This window comes from Ranitomeya imitator, chromosome 7 (assembly GCF_032444005.1).
Source record: "Ranitomeya imitator isolate aRanImi1 chromosome 7, aRanImi1.pri, whole genome shotgun sequence".
In the NCBI taxonomy this organism is placed as follows: Eukaryota; Metazoa; Chordata; class Amphibia; order Anura; family Dendrobatidae; genus Ranitomeya; species Ranitomeya imitator.
Window position 1 is genome coordinate 59,965,423 of NC_091288.1, and position 18,640 is coordinate 59,984,062.

The following is an 18,640-nucleotide window of genomic DNA, read 5'->3' on the forward strand; positions in this document are numbered from 1 at the left end:
GGTTTATGACCTGGGACTGGAGGGTATGTATACATTATACATACTCCCGGCCAGAGCCTGTCTAGTGGGTGCAATCTTGCTTTCATACACTTGTATAGAGTGAGGTCACGCCCTCTAGTCAGCCACGCCCACTTCAAGGGTACGTCACTAGACCGGGTGCGGTCTCGGCTCAGCACAAGTGTATGGAGCAAGGCCACGCCCCCTGCACAGGTACGTCACTAGACAGGGTGCGGTCTCGGCGCAATGCAAGTCTATGGAGTGAGGCCACACCCCCTGCACAGGTACGTCACTAGACGGGGTTCGGCCTCAGCTCAGTACAAGTGTATGGAGTGAGGCCACACCCCCTGCACAGGTACGTCACTAGACGGGGTGCGGCCTAAGCTCAGTACAAGTGTATGGAGTGAGGCCACACCCCCTGCACAGGTACGTCACTAGACGGGGTGCGGCCTAAGCTCAGTACAAGTGTATGGAGTGAGGCCACACCCCCTGCACAGGTACGGCACTAGACGGGGTGCGGCCTCAGCTCAGCACAAGTGTATGGAGTGAGGCCACACCCCCTGCACAGGTACGGCACTAGACGGGGTGCGGCCTCAGCTCAGCACAAGTGTATGGAGTGAGGCCACACCCCCTGCACAGGTACAGCAGTAGACGGGGTGTGGCCTCGGCTCAGTACAAGTGTATGGAGTGAGGCCGCGCCCGTTGCACAGGTACGTCACTAGACAGGGTGCAAGAAAAGAAGCTGCGGAGACCCCATCACGTGTTTCTCGACGCAAGCAGTGAATAGCCAGGCCTTTCACCGGGAAGGAACAACCACGGGAAGGGCAGCATCCTATGAAGGAAAGCCACCTATGCCAAGCATGGTATCCATCCACAGACAGCTGTTTCGGGGTTTTAGCCCCTCATCAGTGTGGAGTAGGAATCTGGCTATTAGGAGCAGTGCCTAGTAAAAAGGCTATAAAGGCACAGATGATTGGCCTCGGGGAGACCAAAACATCCAACACCGCGGAGACACCATCACGTGTTTTTCAACGCAGTGATTCCAGAACACTGCCCCCATCCCTTATGGGAAATATGCAGATGCAAGAAGGGGGCAGTGTTCTGGAATCACTGCGTTGAGAAACACGTGATGGTGTCTCCGCGGTGTTGGATGTTTTGGTCTCCCCGAGGCCAATCATCTGTGCCTTTACTAGACGGGGTGCGGCCTCGGCTCAGTACAAGTGTATGGAGTGAGGCCACGCCCACTGCACAGGTACGTCACTAGACGGGGTGTGGCCTCGGCTCAGTACAAGTGTATGGAGTGAGGCAGCGCCCACTGCACAGGTACGTCACTAGTCAGGGTGCGGCCTCGGCTCAGTACAAGTGTATGGAGTGAGGCCACGCCCACTGCACAGGTATGTCACTAGTCAGGGTGCGGCCTCGGCTCAGTACAAGTGTATGGAGTGAGGCCACGCCCACTGCACAGGTATGTCACTAGTCAGGGTGCGGCCTCGGCTCAGTACAAGTGTATGGAGTGAGGCAGCGCCCACTGCACAGGTATGTCACTAGTCAGGGTGCGGCCTCGGCTCAGTACAAGTGTATGGAGTGAGGCAGCGCCCACTGCACAGGTATGTCACTAGTCAGGGTGCGGCCTCGGCTCAGTACAAGTGTATGGAGTGAGGCCACGCCCACTGCACAGGTATGTCACTAGTCAGGGTGCGGCCTCGGCTCAGTACAAGTGTATGGAGTGAGGCCACGCCCACTGCACAGGTATGTCACTAGTCAGGGTGCGGCCTCGGCTCAGTACAAGTGTATGGAGTGAGGCCACGCCCACTGCACAGGTACGTCACTAGTCAGGGTGCGGCCTCGGCTCAGTACAAGTGTATGGAGTGAGGCCACGCCCACTGCACAGGTACGTCACTAGTCAGGGTGCGGCCTCGGCTCAGTACAAGTGTATGGAGTGAGGCCACGCCCACTGCACAGGTATGTCACTAGTCAGGGTGCGGCCTCGGCTCAGTACAAGTGTATGGAGTGAGGCCACGCCCACTGCACAGGTACGTCACTAGTCAGGGTGCGGCCTCGGCTCAGTACAAGTGTATGGAGTGAGGCAGCGCCCACTGCACAGGTACGTCACTAGACAGGGTGCGGTCTCTGCATAGTACAAGTGTATGGATTGAGGCCACGTCCACTGCACAGGTACGTCACTAGATGGGGTGCGGCCTCAGCTCATTTAACAGGCGCTTCCAGGCATCCGGCCGAAAATGCGCGCACCACTGACTCCCGTCATGTGATCAGGGGTCATCGGTTCATAGGCAAAACAACCAGAGGTCTCCAGCAGACCTCTATGGTTTTTGATGCATGATTGCAGTGAGCGCCACCCATAGCAATGCAGTAATTTTACTACATAGGTGCGATCTGAGCATTGCCTCTATGTAGCAGAGCCGAATAGGCTACGGCAGCTTCTAGCCTCCCGGGGAGGCTAGTGAAGCATGGCAAAAGTAAAAAAAATACATGTTTTTAAAAATATGAAAAAAAAAAAAAAGTTCAAATCACCCTCCTTTTGCACCATTCAAAATAAATAAATAAAAAAAATACACATTTGTTATCGCCACGTTCAGAATCGCCCGATCTATAAAAAAAAAAAAAAGATTAACCTGATCACTAAACGGCGTAGAGAGAAAAAAATTAAACACGCCAGAATTACGTTGTTTTGGTCGCCATGACATTGCATTAAAAATGCAATAACGGGCAATCAAAAGAACGTATCTGCACTGAAATGGTATCATTAAAACCGTCAGCACGCAAAAAATAAAGCCCTCATCCAACCCCAGAGAACGAAAAATGGAGACGCTACAGGTATTTTTGTTTACCAAAGTTTGGAATTATTTTTCACCACCTAGATAAAAAAAAGAACCTAGACATGTTTGGTGTCTATGAACTCGTAATGACCTAGGGGGTCAGTTTTAGCATTGAGTGAACTTGGCAAAAAAGCCAAACAAGTGTGTGATTGCACTTTTTTTGCAATTTCATCGCACTTGGAATGTTTCCCGTTTTCTAGTACACGACATGGTAAAACCAATGGTTACGTTCAAAAGTACAACTCGTCCTGCAAAAAATAAGCCCCCACATGACCATACTGATGGGAAAATAAAAAAAGTTATGGCTCTGGGAAGGAGGGGAGCGAAAAACTGAAAAAAGTTCAGGTCATTAAGGGGTTAATGGCCCGCAACCTGTGGCTCCTACTTGTTGAGAAACTATAACTCTCAGCATGCATATGGATGACATGTCCGTAGTTGCAATCTCACAAGGAAAGCACATGGTGCTGACCCGTTAATGCTCCCATGTGCATTAGCTGCCTACTTTCACTGAATTCCACCAATATGAACATTACGGGTGAGCGTACTGAATTCATCAGCCTTTTCCGCCAACACTTTTTTCCATTTTCTGTGTGTGAAACTTTAAAGGCTATATGCACACGTTGCGGATTTACTGCGGATCCGCAGCGTTTTTTGCAGTGCAGAAATGCTGCAGATTCGTAAGCGATTTAGGCTGTGTGCACACGTTGCGGTTTTTCCCGATAAAAACGCTATAAAACCGCAAAAAAGAAAAAAAAACGCCTACAATAAGCATCCCATCATTTAGAATGAATTCCGCATGTTTTGTGCACATAAGTTTTTTTCCGCGAAAAAAAACGCATCGCGGTAAAAACCGCAGCATGTTCATTAATTTTGCTTTTTTTTTTTGCGGATTTCCCACTACAAAATGCATTGGGAAGTGTCTGGGAAAAAAAAGCGGCAAAAACGCGGCAAAGCCGCATGCAGATTTCTTGCAGAAAATGTCCGGTTTTTCTCAGGAATTTTCTGCAAAAAATCCTGAACGTGTGCACATAGCCTTACAGTACAATGTAAATCAAAGGGAAAAAAAATGCTGTGCTAAAGGTGCGGATTAAAAGAAGAAACATGTCATTTCTTTTGTGCAGCGTTTTTGTGCCCATTCCATTCTAGAAATCCGCAGGGGTAAAAACGCATGAAATCCACACAAAATCCGCAAAAAAAAAAAAGCATCAAATCCGCACCTGCATTTTCTGCCAAGAGATCAAATCCGCACAACAAATTCCAGAGGCAAATCCGCAACGTGTGCACATGGCCTAAAGGAAGAACAAACGGACTGAGGACTTCAGCTTCACCATCTCATAGTGAATAGCTATTCCAATCATTTGCCTACAGCATCATGAAAATCATATGCGCGGCTCCATTTTTAGCATTAGGTGGAAATATTATAACTCATTTTCATGAGCTATGCAAAAAAACAAAAAAAACAAGGAGATTCCGCAGACGGCAAACACAGAATGTATGAAGTGGGGAAAGGCGATTGTGGAGCTGGGGTCATTTCTGCAATGTTTCTGTCCAGAGAATAATGTGCACAACGTTCCGTGACGAACCTGCAGCAGGCGGATCTGACCAAACAGCAGATTCCATAATCCGCATGATAAATCATAAACGTCTAAGAGGGTAATGGTACGGAGGGGTGCAATACATTACTTGTGATAGCAATACAATTTCTGACTCATTTCAATTATATTTTTTGTTAACGAGGTTGTCCAAGAAGATTAAAAGCTTCACACAGGAAACATTAAAATAATTTATACTCGCTGCATAATTTATAATCAATGTTCTACTCTCTACAGTTACAGCGCTGCCCCTTTAAGGATCCCTGCAGACCTTCTGTGTACATTGTGAGTTGCAGATTTCATCCATACTAATGCATGGGAAATGCTTAAAAAATGCACTAAAGACATGTATTTTCTGCTGCATTTTTCCTGTCAATACAGTGTAGAGTTTTCTGCTGCAAATACTGAAGGTATGCAGGTACCCCGATACATTGGATTTAACCCCTTCACGCAGCAGCCCTTTTTCGCTCCCCTCCTTCCCAGAGCCATTGCTTTTTTATTTTTCCATCAATGGCCATGTGAGGACTTGTTTGTTGCAGGACGAGTTGTACTTTTGAACCACGTCATTGGTTTTACCATGTTGTGTACTGGAATTGGCCAATTTATGTGCTAAGCTTTCTCAATTTTTCATATTTCTAATGCAGTAATGCAATTCAATTTTCATATTTGCATGCTATGGCGCATGCCTTGCCAGAGTGCTGCCTTTGTTTCAGCGTACTGGAAAATGGGGAAAAAAATCCAAGTGCAGTGAAATTGCAAAAAAAACCTGCAATTCCACAACACTTTTTTTTTATTTTTATTTTTTACCATGTTCACCAAATGCTAAAACTGACCATTATGACTCTCCAGGTCATTACGAGTTCATAGACACCAAACACGTCTAGGTTCTTTTTAATTTAAATGGTGAAAAAAAATCCAAAGTTTGTAAAAAAAAAAAAAAAACAGAACTGTGCCATTTTCCAATCCCCATAGTCTCCATTTTTCATGATCTCAGGTCGGGTGAGGGCTTATTTTTTGCATGCCGAGCGTTAAGTTTTTGATGATACCATTTTGGTGCAGATACGTTTTTTTGATCGCCCGTTATTGCATTTTAATGCAATGTTGCGGCGACCAAAAAACCTAATTGAATTAATTTTTTTATCATTGCGCTGTTTAGCGATCGGGTTAATTCTTTTTTTATATTGATCAGCCGATTCTGAACTCGGCGATACCAAATGTGTGCATGTTTTGATTTTTTTATCGTTCTATTTTGAATGGGGCGAAAGGGTGGTGATTTTAAAGTGTATATATATATATATATTTTTTTAACTTTTGGTACACTTCAATAGTCTCCATGGGAGACCAGAAGCTGCCATAACCTGATCGGCTCTGCTACATACAAGCGATGAACAGATTGCCTGTATGTAGCAGAATTGCTATGAGCGCTGACCAACGGGCGGCGCTCATAGCAATCCGGCAGTGACTACCATAGAGGTCTGCAGGAGACGTCTGGTTGTCATGCCGACCCATCGGTGACCCGAGATCACGTGATGGGGTCACCGATGGGCGGGATTTGTGGCGATTGCCGGAAGCGCACGGTAAATGCCGCTGTCAGAGTATGACAGCGGCATTTAATTGGCTAGCAGCCATGGGTGGATCGCGATTCCACCAGCAGGAGTTCCAGGCACGTCAGCTGTTCAAAACAGCCGACATGTGCCAGGAAAGATGTGGACCCAGCGCAAGAGCCCATATCAAAGGGAGACACACAACGTGCGCTGTATATGTACGGCGCATGTCGTAAAGGGGTTACCCACTACTAGGACAACCCTTTCTTGATCTAAAGGTTTGGTCCAGACAAAATAAAGCCTATACCCCTCTCCCGTGCCGGCTCTGAACAGCAATGTCGGCACTCGCGGACCCAGGGCTCTTGTGCGGTTGCTGTGACATGTGACCCCTACACCCAATCATCGCTGACGTCACTGTCTCCGGCTTCAAACAAATTGAACATGAAGAGGAAGCCTGAGACCAGCAGCAGCCCAGACTCACTCCTCATGTTCAGTTCATATGTAGGTGGAGAGAGTGAAGCCAGCGATGATTGGGTGCCAGGCTCATGTGCCACAACAACCGCACGAGAGCGAGTGCTGACACCGCAGGAACAACGCCTGCACAGGAGGAGAGTATCAGCTTTTTTGTTTCATCAGGCCAAACATTTAGATCAAGGAGCTGTCCTAGTAGTAGACAACCCCTTCAACATCTGCAGTCAAGATAAACATATGACCAGTGAGGAAAACAGGGACATCACTGCTGTGGTCCAGAAACTTTGATGAACTTTATGGCCCCGAATCGTGTATGCAATAAACTGTAGCTCCGGCACCAGTCCACAATCATGTTGGCAGTCAGTGGGACAAGACTGGTCTGCTTTTTACGAACGCCAAAAGAACTAGGAAAAAGAGACCCCCAATGTAAGGCATAGTAGTCAGGAAAGTATCAATACTAAGCAGCAAGCTATACAGTACAGCACTAGTACTTCTGCATCTCCGCACCCTACAGGGGCACAATACAGACCCCTACAATACGGATCGGAACTATAGTGACTTATAGCCTCATACAACAGTCCACTGTCAATGGCAACAGTATTTTTATTCTTTACCTTCACAATCTGTCATCACATATGAAAAATGTGGTCAAAAAGGTTTCATCAACTGGATATGGAACAACAGATGTAAACCACCCGAACTGTCTCACTGCACCCTCTACTTATGTTAGACAACACAAAAAAACAGATCTCTGGATAAAGAAATACCTGAAACCTTCAAAACGTTAATAGACGGAAACACAAACAAATCAAAGTATATAAAAAGAATGTAACTGTGGTGGATTAGACGCAAAGTCCTGAACAGAGTCCCGGGAGCCAACAGCGTCAGATCTTAGACTACGTTTATACGTTTCTGCCGACGGGCAGGGTCTTCATCGGGACTTACATCTGAGGCCCTGGAAAACGGGATTCGGAGTTGGCACTGACGGCCGGCTGCGTCTAGGAACCAGTCTCAAATAGGTGAATGAGGCCGAAAATTGCGTCAGTGACCCCATCGTCACCATTACAGTCAATGGCCCCATCATGCAGACATCTGAATCCAGTTTCCCAGGGCTTCAGACGTAAGCCTCGAAGGAGCCGCTGACCGCAAGGAGCCTTGGTATTACCAGTGTGTAAAGCATCTTCAGCCATTACAGACTTGATGATACAAAAGTTCTATCAATTGGAAACATAACGAATCGATGGGAATTATTTTTTGATAAATATTGAAGCCACCAAAAACTTGAAAATGGGTCCATTATAGTGGAACTCTACGAGAGCCAGGACTGCACGGTCATTGTAGGGCTTTCTTCATTCCCTCAAGAGAGGATTAACCTAATCCCTTAATTTCCACCATAAATCAGCTGGAAACCCCCATCATCCCATTAGATCCTCCACGCCGATCACTCATACCAGGAGTAGATGACAAGTCCACGGTCCACCTCTGATACTACTTTCGTCTGACAGGGGGTTGGAGGACAGCCCTTAAAAAACTGAACAAGAAACACAACGAGGAGTCAATACTATGCCACTATGACTGCAGCCAGGGGTGGCGGAGGCAGTGAGCTGCAGTCGCCCGCTTCTCAGGGGCCAACTCTAACATGGGCAGCAGGAAGTCCGCAAAGCCTGAGGCATCCTCCTCAGACCACTCGTATTTCTCCTTCAGGACGTCGGCCAGACCCCACGGCTTCAGCTTTGATATATGTTTCAGGTCTCCTTTTTTGGTGAAGAATTCTTTGGAGTATTTTCCTGCAGCAATGAGCTTCCGTGGAATGTGACCCAAGAGCTCGATGATCAGTGCAATGTGATCTTCATCACGGGAGTACTCCTCCCCGGAGTCAGGCTCAAATAAGTAATCTCCTGTGGCCAGCTCAAACGCCATGCAGGCCGTGCTCCAGATATCTGCGGGGGTGCTGTATCCTGCCCCAAGGAGAACCTCCAGGGACCGATACTGCCTGGTCTGAATGTCCTCAGTGAAGTGTTTGTGCACCCAGCAGGCATTGCCCAGGTCAGCAACTTTCACTCGGATTTTTTCAGCATTTTGGGGTTCTAGAGGGTTTATAAGGAAGTCTGCGGCGGTCAGTTTTTCATCAGCCATTAATACAGCTTCGTCTTTTATTGCAGGTTCTTTCTTCTCATCAGCTTCTTGATGGTGGAGGTCTTTGATGGTTTCTCCTTTGTGCTGAGGGACTTCTTCCATAGATTCTTCTTTCTGCTGCTGAAGCGCCATAATGTCTTCTTTCTGCTGGTGGTTCTCCATGGCTTCTACTTTCTGTTGTTGGACCTCTTCCATGGCGTCTCCTTTCTGCATGTTGATTGACTCCATCTCTTCACCTTTCTGCTGGTGGATCTCCTCCATGGATTCTCTTTTTTGCTGGTGGATCTCCTCCATGGCTTCTCTTTTTTGCTGGTGGATCTCCTCCATGGCTTCTCTTTTTTGCTGGTGGATCTCCTCCATGGCTTCTCTTGTTTGCTGGTGGATCTCCTCCATGGCTTCTCTTGTTTGCTGGTGGATCTCCTCCATGGCTTCTTTTTGCTGGTGGACCTCCTCAGTATCACTCTGCCTGGGTGGTGGGCATGAATCGCCATCTGGGGTGGTAGGACTACAAGTGTTAGACTCCTCCTGGTCTTGGGTCTGGGCGCCATCTTCTTCTACTTCCATGCCGGCGATCTCCAGCACCCGCTTCTCCAGCAGTTCGGCTTGGCGCTTCTGCTTCTTCTTGAGCTTTCTCTTTTTGTTCTTTGTCAGTTTGGTGGAGGCCTTGGGCAGTGGCGCCGTGCTCACCACAGATCCAGAGGGCGGAGGGGCACCGGAGCGGAGCCATTGTGTGGCGTCACAGGCCAGCCGGCGGATGTAGGCGTCGTCCACGCACAGCAGGATGTTCTCCGGCTTCAGGTCGGTGTGGATGATCTTACACTTGGAGTGCATGTAGTCCAGGCCCTGCAGAACCTGCCGGACGATGCTCCTCACGCACTGCAGGGGCATGCCCTGGTAGTTGGACTTGATGATCCACTTCAGCAGGTGGTGGCCCAGCACCTCGAACACCATGCACACGTGGGAGCCGTTGGCCCCAGAGATCTTGAAGTCGTCCAGCAGCTGCACCACCCGGTCCCGGCCGCCGTCCCCGGGGTCCGTGCCCCTGACGGCTCTCAGCAGGCGGATCTCGTCCTGCGCGGTCTCCGTGTAGTGCTCCGCGCTTTTCACCACCTTCAGGGCCACAAACTGCTTCATCTGCAGGTCCCAGCACAGCCACACGGTGGAGAAGTGGCCCCAGCCCAGCTTGCGGATCACGTGGTAGCGGTTATTGAACAGGTCGCCAATCTGCACCCGATGGTAGCCCCCCTTACAGTAATCGTAGGGGTCCTCCTGCTCCTCGTCATCACTGCCCAGGATCTCCTCCTCCTCGTCCTCCGCGGGGTCCTCTGCGGGCGGATCCGGGGCGCAGCTGCGCGGCTGAGCTCCGTCTGCCACTTTCCGGAGAGGTTTCTTGGCTTTTGCCCGTTTCTTACGAGCCTGCAGTGCCAGCACCTTCCGCTCCATGTTCTCAGCCGGTCAGCGGAAGAGACATGCGCGAAGACCTCTGCCCTCTGTAACTTTTCTCCCGTCCCGCCTAACTGCTGCGCCGCTTCCTGGACACGCCCACCGCCATCTAAGTCACCGCTAAATCCCGCCTCTGCCGGCAGACCACGCCCTTTACCCAGCCGCTGCCCTGAGCGCTTTCCTGAGGACACTCCCGCTGTCAACCACGTCAGATGCAGAACTCCGCCTATCATGGAACGTCTGTTCTCAGACAACGCCCATCACTAGCCTTCTCTCCGCCCACTCCATCATCTCGGGGCTGAATCTCCGCTCATCGCTAAACAGCGCGAGATTCTTCTTCCAAATGCGATTGGTGGATAAAAGCTTTCAGTCACGTGTGTAGTGGGCGTGTCTGTCTCTGACACCGGAAGCTTAAAATTACTGGTGATAACCAATTAGATTATACGGAACCTCCCAGTAGTCGGAAGCTAATGGCTGCGGCCAGGGAGGCACGGAGACCAGGCTGACGGTCTGTGCTGGGGACACGGGGTCACTGTGAATGTCGGTGTGTATCCGCGTGGGGCCGCTCCTCTCAGCGTCTCCCTCTGGCGTCATTGCCAGGTCTCTTCCTGTGTAATCTAGAAAGCTGTCAATCAAGCTGAGCAGCAGCCTGTGAGGCAAGCCCCTCCCAGCGGACTCCCAGCCTATAATGTCCCCCATCCTGGGCCCCTTCCCATAATAGTGTCACCCTCCCTATAATAATGTCCCCCATCCTGGGCCCCTTCCTATAATAGTGTCACCCTCCCTATAATAATGTCCCCCATCCTGGGTCCCTTCCCATAATAGTGTCACCCTCCCTATAATAATGTCCCCCATCCTGGGTCCCTTCCCATAATAGTGTCACCCTCCCTATAATAATGTCCCCCATCCTGGGCCCCTTCCTATAATAGTGTCACCCTCCCTATAATAATGTCCCCCATCCTGGGTCCCTTCCCATAATAGTGTCACCCTCCCTATAATAATGTCCCCCATCCTGGGCCCCTTCCCATAATAGTGTCACCCTCCCTATAATAATGTCCCCCATCCTGGGCCCCTTCCTATAATAGTGTCACCCTCCCTATAATAATGTCCCCCATCCTGGGCCCCTTCCTATAATAGTGTCACCCTCCCTATAATAATGTCCCCCATCCTGGGCCCCTTCCCATAATAGTGTCACCCTCCCTATAATAATGTCCCCCATCCTGGGCCCCTTCCCATAATAGTGTCACCCTCCCTATAATAATGTCCCCCATCCTGGGCCCCTTCCTATAATAGTGTCACCCTCCCTATAATAATGTCCCCCATCATGGGCCCCTTCCTATAATAGTGTCCCTCTCCCTATTATTTATTTATATAGCACCATTAATTCCATGGTGCTCTACATGAGAAAGGGGTTACATACAGAGTTATAGATATCATTTACAGTAAACAGGTTTACACTGACGGACTGGCACAGAGGGGAGAGGACCCTGTCCTTGCGGACTTACATTCTATGGGATAGTGGGGAAGAGACAGAAGGTAGGGGCGAGGCGGTGGCTCCGGTGATGGCGAGGCGGCAGAATGGTTATTGCAGGCCGTAGGCTTTCTTGAAGAGATGGGTTTTCAGGTTCCGTCTGAAGGAGCCGAGGGTGGTGGATAGTCGGACGTGTTGAGGCGTGGAATTCCAGATGATGGGGGATATTCTGGAGAAATCGTGGAGGCGGTTGTGTGAGGAACGAATAAGTAAGTGTGGAGGAGAGTAGGAGGTCTTGGGAGGATCGGAGATTACGCGAGGGAAGGTATTGGGAGATTAGTTCAGAGATATTGGGAGGGGACAGGTTGTGGATGGCTTTGTAGATCAGTGTTAGTAGTTTGAACTGGATTCGTTGGGGAATTGGGAGCCAGTGGAGGGATTTGCAGAGGGGAGAAACGGGAATAGCGAGGAGAGAGGTGGATTAGCCGAGCAGCAGAATTGAGGACAGACTGGAGTGGTGCAAGAGAGTTAGCGGGGAGGCCACAGAGGAGGGTGTTGCAGTAGTCGTGGCGGGAGATGATGAGGGCGTGCACAAGAGTTTTGGTAGATTGTGGGCTGAGGAAGGAACGGATTCTGGCAATATTTTTGAGTTGGAGGCGACAGGAGGTGGCAGGAGTTTGGACGTGCGGTTTGAAGGACAGGGCAGAGTCGAGAGTTACTCAGAGGCAGCGGATTTCAGGTGCGGGAGAGAGCGTGATGCCGTTTACCATAATAGATAGGTCAGGTAGGGGGGATACGTGAGATGGGGGAAAGATGATGAATTCGGTTTTGTCTCCATTGAGTTTTAGGAAGAGAGAGGTGAAGAAGGAGGATATGGCTGACAGACACTTCGGGATTCTGGACAGCAGAGAGGTGACATCTGGGCCAGAGAGGTAGATCTGAGTGTCGTCCGCATACAGGTGGTACTGGAAGCCGTGGGACTTTATGAGTTGTCGTAGGCCAAGAGTATAGATGGAGAAAAGTAGGGGCCCTAGGACAGAGCCTTGAGGGACTCAAGAGAGAGAGGGCGGGTGGGAAACGCTAAATGTGCGGTCAGAAAGGTATGAGGCAATCCAGGACAGGGCAAGGTCTTTGATGCCAAGGGAAGAAAGTCGATCACTGCCTACCGCTACAGATTCTGTGTCGGAAGCAGAAGACAGGTCAAGAAGGAGGAGGATGGAGAACTGTCTGTTAGTGTCCCCCATCCTGGGCCCCTTCCTTTAATAGTGTCCCCCTCCCTAATAATAATCTTTATTTTTATATAGCGCTAACATATTCCGCAGCGCTTTACAGGTTGCACACGTTATCATCGCTGTCCCCGTTGGGGCTCACAATCTAAATTCCCTATCAGTATGTCTTTTGAATGTGGGAGGAAACCGGAGTACCCGGAGGAAACCCACAAACTCTTTGCAGATGTTGTCCTTAGTGGGGTTTGAACCCAGGACTCCAGCGCTGCAAGGCTGCTGTGCTAACCACTGCGCCACCGTGCTCCCTATAATAATGTCCCCCATTCTGGGCCCCTTCCTGTAAGTGTCGCCATCCTGTAATGTCCCCAAGCCTGGGCCCCTTCCTATAATAGTGCTCCCCTCCATACAATAATGTCCCCCATCCTGGGCCCCTTCCTATAATAATGTCCCCCATCCTGGGCCCCGTATCAAATTGGATGTATGAATGAACCAGTACAGTGGCAGAGATCGACTTTCAAGTCAAGACTTATTAGCTGCAACCTAAATACCTTGCCAAGTATCTCTACTCCTCGCACCCAGCGTCCCGGAACTTACCGTGCCCCATCGCCCAGCTCGCTGCCATGCACAGTGGGTACAGATAGGAATAAGCAATAATGTGCTTCTCTTCTCAGTGACTGGTGGGAGATGAGCAACAGCCATGGCTCTTTCCGCCTCTTCAGCATTTCGACTGTTGCATGGAATGTTTGCTGTTTATAAACCTCCGGGGATTCGATGGAAGTTTGTACGAGACACAATAGAGATGAAGCTGCTGCAAGGTAATTCCGTGTTAGTGGAGACGTTCAGGTCGGAGCTCTTGTCTTGTGCACAAGTAATGGTTCGTTTCTTCACATAGGGCTGAACTCGCTGAAGCAGCCGCCTCCTCGGCAGCAGGTCCTGTTCCTACCACAAAGCAATGAGAACAGCAGTAACCTGGAACTTACCAAAGTGGCCACCTCCGTTCCCGTCCTGGCCGATCATGTTCTGGGTCAGTCCCGTTCCTCTAGGCTTGCTCCTTAGGATTACAGATATCATACCTATGTTATATCAGTGTAACGTCTCTCTGGTTTAACAGTTAAAGGACCAAGGTATACTTTCCTGAGGATCGGCGTGGGGCACAAGCTGGATACACGGTCATCAGGAGTCTTTGGTGAGCTTGACGTAAAATTGATGCACAGTTTTTACAGAAAGGATGATAAGCTGCACAGAGCTTCTGTGTCCTCATTAAAGGGAATCTTACTAGGATTTTTCTGCAAAGGCAGCAAAAAAGTGATAGAGACCCAGATTTCAGCACTGCGAAACTTTCCTGCCTTAATTGCCATAAAATCCGCTACAGCAGGAGCCCAGTGGGGAGTCCTGGTGTCCAGGATTCATAGCTCTGTGCAAAACATGCAGGAGGCTCTAGAATATAAAGACAGAAGTACTCCTCCTTACCGATTCCTCCCCGCCACTCCTCTTCCTGGGCCGCTGCCGGTCTCTGTGCATCCTTTTGTGGTCGGCAGGTGAGATCGGTAAGGAGAGTGTGATTTATTTTTGTATTGGGCTCCCTATATTACGGCTGCACCGTTTACAATGAGCCAGGTTGTAGTGAAAAAAATCCATACCTTGATGTTAGAAATCTCTTTTTTTGGCATTTCTAAGCAATCCAACATTGAAATCTTATGCAAATGAGCCGCATGTGCGTCAGGGTGGGAAATGCACTCGCAGTTCTCTCGCCCGCCACCTGGCTCCTGTGTCAGACTGATGGGTCAGTCTAGTTTTCTTTACCTTAGTGGGAAGCCGAAATGCCCTGTCTCCCACCCCAATGCGCGTGTCGACGTTTTTTTCTTCCGTGACGTCCCCGGAAGAAGAAAACATCAAAACGCGCGTTGGGGTGGGCACTTTACTTTTATCAATGTTAAAATTAACCTACCCTTAAAATTAGGCTGCTTACGTCTTTGTCAGTGGGCAAACTTACAAAAATCAACACGATAAGATTTCAATGTTGGATTGCTTAGAAATGCCAAAAAAGAGATTTTCAGACTGTAAGGCCGCTATTTGGACGTGACTTACCATGGCAAACATCAGGACCACAAAATCATGATCTGAGGGCACCAGTTTGGATAAAGAGGAAGCCCCCACACTCTGTTAACCATTTATATGATGTAGTCACTTGATAGCAGCATCTAAGGGGTTAAACAGATTTGGAAGGTGAGATTTTTTTTTTTTTTTTATTAATACACATCGTGATTGATTTTTCATGTCTTGTTTTTCAGTACTTGGGATTGGGAACGGTAACAAACTTCTTACTGACATGTATGACAACCATTATACGAAGGTATGATCGGATGTGATTTTCGTGTGTAGCTTTCTGATGTATTTTCAGATTTTAGAAGTGTATTTAGTCTATATTTGCAATATTATTTTTATAATTGAATTTATTAACAGATCTTTTACAATTTTGTTTCATTTAAAAGGACTATACAGTGTCTGGTATGTTTGGTAAAGCCACAGATGACTTTACAGATACGGGAAAAGTTATCGAGAAGACGACGTACAGTGAGTGTCCGTAAGGGGTTATCTGAGAGTTGCCTTAGGGCATGTGATCGCTGCTGGCTTGTATCTTCCTCCGATGTATATGTTATCAGGACTGACATCGTATATATACGCTGGCTTCAGTGCTGCTTCTTAATAGCTCATGTATGGTCATAAAGATGATAACCTAATGGAGCACATTCTTCACAATTCCAAATGTAGTCTTATTTTTTATTTTTTTTTCCTTTTCCCCACAGAACACATAACAAAAGACAGATTGGAGCGGGTCTTGGCCATGCTTCAGGGTTCAAACCAAAAGGCATTGCTGATGTATGTGAGCTTACAATTAATTTTATGAATAGTTTTTTGTTTAATATTTTCTTCATACCGATACATATGATATGTCGTGCGATTGGTTAGCAATGCCTTTTTTATCCGCTCTTACCTTTACCATTCCTAATAGTTGCAGTGCTAGAGTATGTGCGCCCGTGTGCATCTATACAACATTGCGGTGGATAATTTGGTGTGGTTGCGTTCTACATATTTTCCATCATGGACCATATTATCTGGAGCATGAAATGCTACACGTCATATAAATGGTCACTTGTATGACATTCTCCAACTTTCCGCAGGTCTTGGCTGGCATAGGCTGTCTGCTTTGTGGAGTAGATGAACTTACACACGGACATCGCTTGTTACAGACTCATCTGTTTTTTTGCAACGTTTTTTCAATCCAGAACCGTAGAATTGGTCTAAGAAGGCAGATTTCCTATACCACATTGTATTCATGAAAAGTGACATAAAAGTCAGTCTTATTAAATGTTGTGAAATGTTTCCTAGTCTTGTGAATAACATATTCTTTTATCTATTTGTGTTCTAGGCACAGTCAGGTCGACATAAAGAGTCAGGAGGCATATGACATGGCAGTAGAAGGCCAGCTCCGGCCTATGGTAAAATCGCCACCCCTCCTGCTTGGACTGCGATGTGTTGAGTTTTCACCACCTGACTTCACTTTAGGTAGGGGTCTTATTTATGGCGTTGTAAGGGAAGAAGGACAAAGGTACAAACGGACCAGATAAAGAACAGTCTCATGCGTAGTCCTATATATCAGTGAATATATGCAGACTGTAGGGGCTCATTCAGACCAGAGCATCATACGTACATGTGCTGTCTGTGGTGAAACCAGATATCATGAATTAATATTATTTAATAGGTCTGTTCAGATGAGTATTTTTTCACGTGGAGCAAGTGTGAAGTTTTGAAGTTATCCCCTGTAGGAAATGAAATAACTTGACGTTTGCTGGGGGGTCCAACCACAAATGCAGAGAATCGGGCTACAAAGAACCCCGTCTCAATGAACGGAGGTCGAGCATGTGCACCTCAGCTCCATTTTTTATGGGACTGCTGGAAAAAGCAGATTACAACTAGCCATGGCAATCCCATAAAGAAAGAATGGAGCAGAGATGCACATGATCGACCTCCTTGGAAGACCCTTCCTCTGCAATTGATGACCTGCGGTCTGTAAGTAGACCCCTATTCTGTGGGCACGGAATGACTTCAAAACTTGGCACCATACCCTTTAAGAGCCACATATGAGACCCTATAGATTAGTGGGCTGTAGGCCTCAATACATTGATGCCATGTACTATATAATAAATGACAGAAGATGTATTTTCCATATACAGAGAGTAGCAGCCTCTATATATAGTATACACATAGGCGTCCTGATACTGCAGGCTATGAAATATTAGGGAAGCAATGTCTTCTGTTCATCTGCTTTCGTCTGATCCAAGTTGGTCAAAAGTAGAAGATGTCTTTGGAGTTCACCTGGTACATTTTATATACTGTCCAGGTATTGTTTACAGGACATTACGGTGAAAAAGCATTATTTCCTGAAAAACTAGACCAGCCATGGTGTCCATACAATATTGCGATACGTAGGTGTATATCACTGGATGATCATCTAGCCTAGAACAATATTCCTGGTGTAGATAATGTCCATATTCACCAAAACCTCACCATTTCTGTCTCATTCAGAGATCCAGTGCATGCACGAGACTCAGCAGTATCTTCGCAAACTAATCCACGAGATCGGCTTAGAACTAAGATCCTCCGCCGTCTGCACCAAGGTTCGCCGCACACGGGACGGGCCTTTCACCTTGGACTGTGCTTTAACACACGGACACTGGGATCTGGACAGCATCAGCCATGCCATTAACGAGTGCAAACCTATAGCTACACAGGTACAGAAACCTGATGGCAGCTTGATCTGGGAGAAGCCAGACGACGATTCACTGGGTAACGTAGGGAGGAACTTGCAGTGATGCGTCCTGGTCATAGCTCTCATGAGCACTTCTGATCGAGGATCCCACCATTGACCAACACTTCATATCCAGAAAATCCTTGCTGCCTCCTCACTGTGAAGCCGAATAGGAGCACGAAGGGTGTGAGCACTCAACGTCTTTCAGAAGCCGCCACGTTTACAGGCAGAAGACTCCTCAGTAACACGCCAGTGGCTTTTTTTTTTTCTGAAGGGTCCTTTTCAGTGTCTTTGCAATCATTTTTTGCTGGTGGCATTATTACTTTTCCAAGCAGAAGCCGCCGGAAATGGCTCAAGTGACTTCTTTGTCACGTCTTTGGATACCTGCAATGCTTAAAAGAAGCTCCAAAGACTGAACATGTGCACAGCCAGACGTTTCTACACTGCAGTGCATATGTTTATTCCTTTTAGTGCTTTTTTTCAGCGGACCTGCCCGAAAAAGACATTGTTTGCACATATCCTTAGTGTGTTCATATTGTAAAAAGCTTCATATCCACGTGTGCCTGGTCCCCTGCATCTCCTGGTTAAACAGGACGGCTTGTAACCGGAGCTACGTTTGTTTTTTTTCTCTAAGTTTTTATAAAATAAAATATTCCGATGTATTCTGTTTACCTTCAAACTTTTCCACGACTTCTTACTTACACAGACTTTAGGCTGGATTTACACCAATGTTTTATTGAATTTTGGGTATTTTTGAAAAATGCTGCTTTCGATGTTAGATGTAAAGCGCGTGCGTTTTTTTTGTGCTTTCGCATTTTTCATTAACATAGTCATATGAGGGCTTGTGTTGTTGCAGGACAGGTTGTAAATTGCACCTTTCAATTTTTTTTATATGAATTGCAACTCTTCATAATTGTAAATGCAAAATTTTTCAGTGCTTTACCCCATTTATTATACCAGATTTTTTTTTTTTAGTATCTATGCCAAGACTGAAAAATGACAAAAGTGGGCAAGGTTAACTTTTAGGTGTGAAATGTGACTTTTTTCTGTAGGCATTTCTACGTAAAAGTTGCAAGGAGGTCACATTTTAGACAGTTCGTAGCTGATTTTTAA

General features: G+C 47.6%; 2 protein-coding genes across 3 annotated transcripts; one reads left to right on the plus strand and one right to left on the minus strand.

The window, feature by feature from the left end:
• Window positions 1-7,026: 7,026 nt before the first annotated feature.
• Window positions 7,027-10,101, minus strand: LOC138644686 (SRSF protein kinase 1-like). Of its 2 annotated transcripts, XM_069733314.1 has the most exons (2): window positions 9,025-10,101; window positions 7,027-8,994 (listed from the first exon to the last, which is right to left on the minus strand). In XM_069733314.1, the coding sequence occupies exons 1-2, from the start codon at window positions 10,018-10,020 to the stop codon at window positions 8,011-8,013; spliced, it is 1,980 nt and encodes a 659-aa protein (XP_069589415.1). In that variant the 5' UTR covers window positions 10,021-10,101; the 3' UTR covers window positions 7,027-8,010. The 2 variants fall into 2 exon arrangements, with proteins under 2 accessions (XP_069589415.1, XP_069589414.1); XM_069733313.1 differs by having other exon boundaries at window positions 7,027-10,100.
• Window positions 10,102-10,440: 339 nt separating this feature from the next.
• On the plus strand, window positions 10,441-18,206 carry TRUB2 (TruB pseudouridine synthase family member 2). Its single transcript, XM_069733315.1, has 9 exons — window positions 10,441-10,564; window positions 13,389-13,532; window positions 13,610-13,741; window positions 13,829-13,903; window positions 15,009-15,070; window positions 15,210-15,291; window positions 15,525-15,597; window positions 16,148-16,284; window positions 17,305-18,206. Exons 2-9 carry the CDS (start codon window positions 13,415-13,417, stop codon window positions 17,589-17,591), a joined length of 966 nt encoding a protein of 321 aa, XP_069589416.1. The 5' UTR covers window positions 10,441-10,564; window positions 13,389-13,414; the 3' UTR covers window positions 17,592-18,206.
• The last annotated feature ends 434 nt before the right edge of the window (window positions 18,207-18,640 follow it).

Coding starts and splice junctions, on each gene's coding strand:
- LOC138644686 (XM_069733313.1), bottom strand. CDS start 10,020: ATGGAGCGGAAGGTGCTGGCACTGCAGGCTCGTAAGAAACGGGCAAAA.
- TRUB2 (XM_069733315.1), top strand. CDS start 13,415: ATGGCTCTTTCCGCCTCTTCAGCATTTCGACTGTTGCATGGAATGTTT. Junction 15,292..15,524: donor TATCGAGAAGACGACGTACA/GTGAGTGTCCGT, acceptor TTTTCCCCACAG/AACACATAACAAAAGACAGA. Junction 15,598..16,147: donor AACCAAAAGGCATTGCTGAT/GTATGTGAGCTT, acceptor TTTGTGTTCTAG/GCACAGTCAGGTCGACATAA.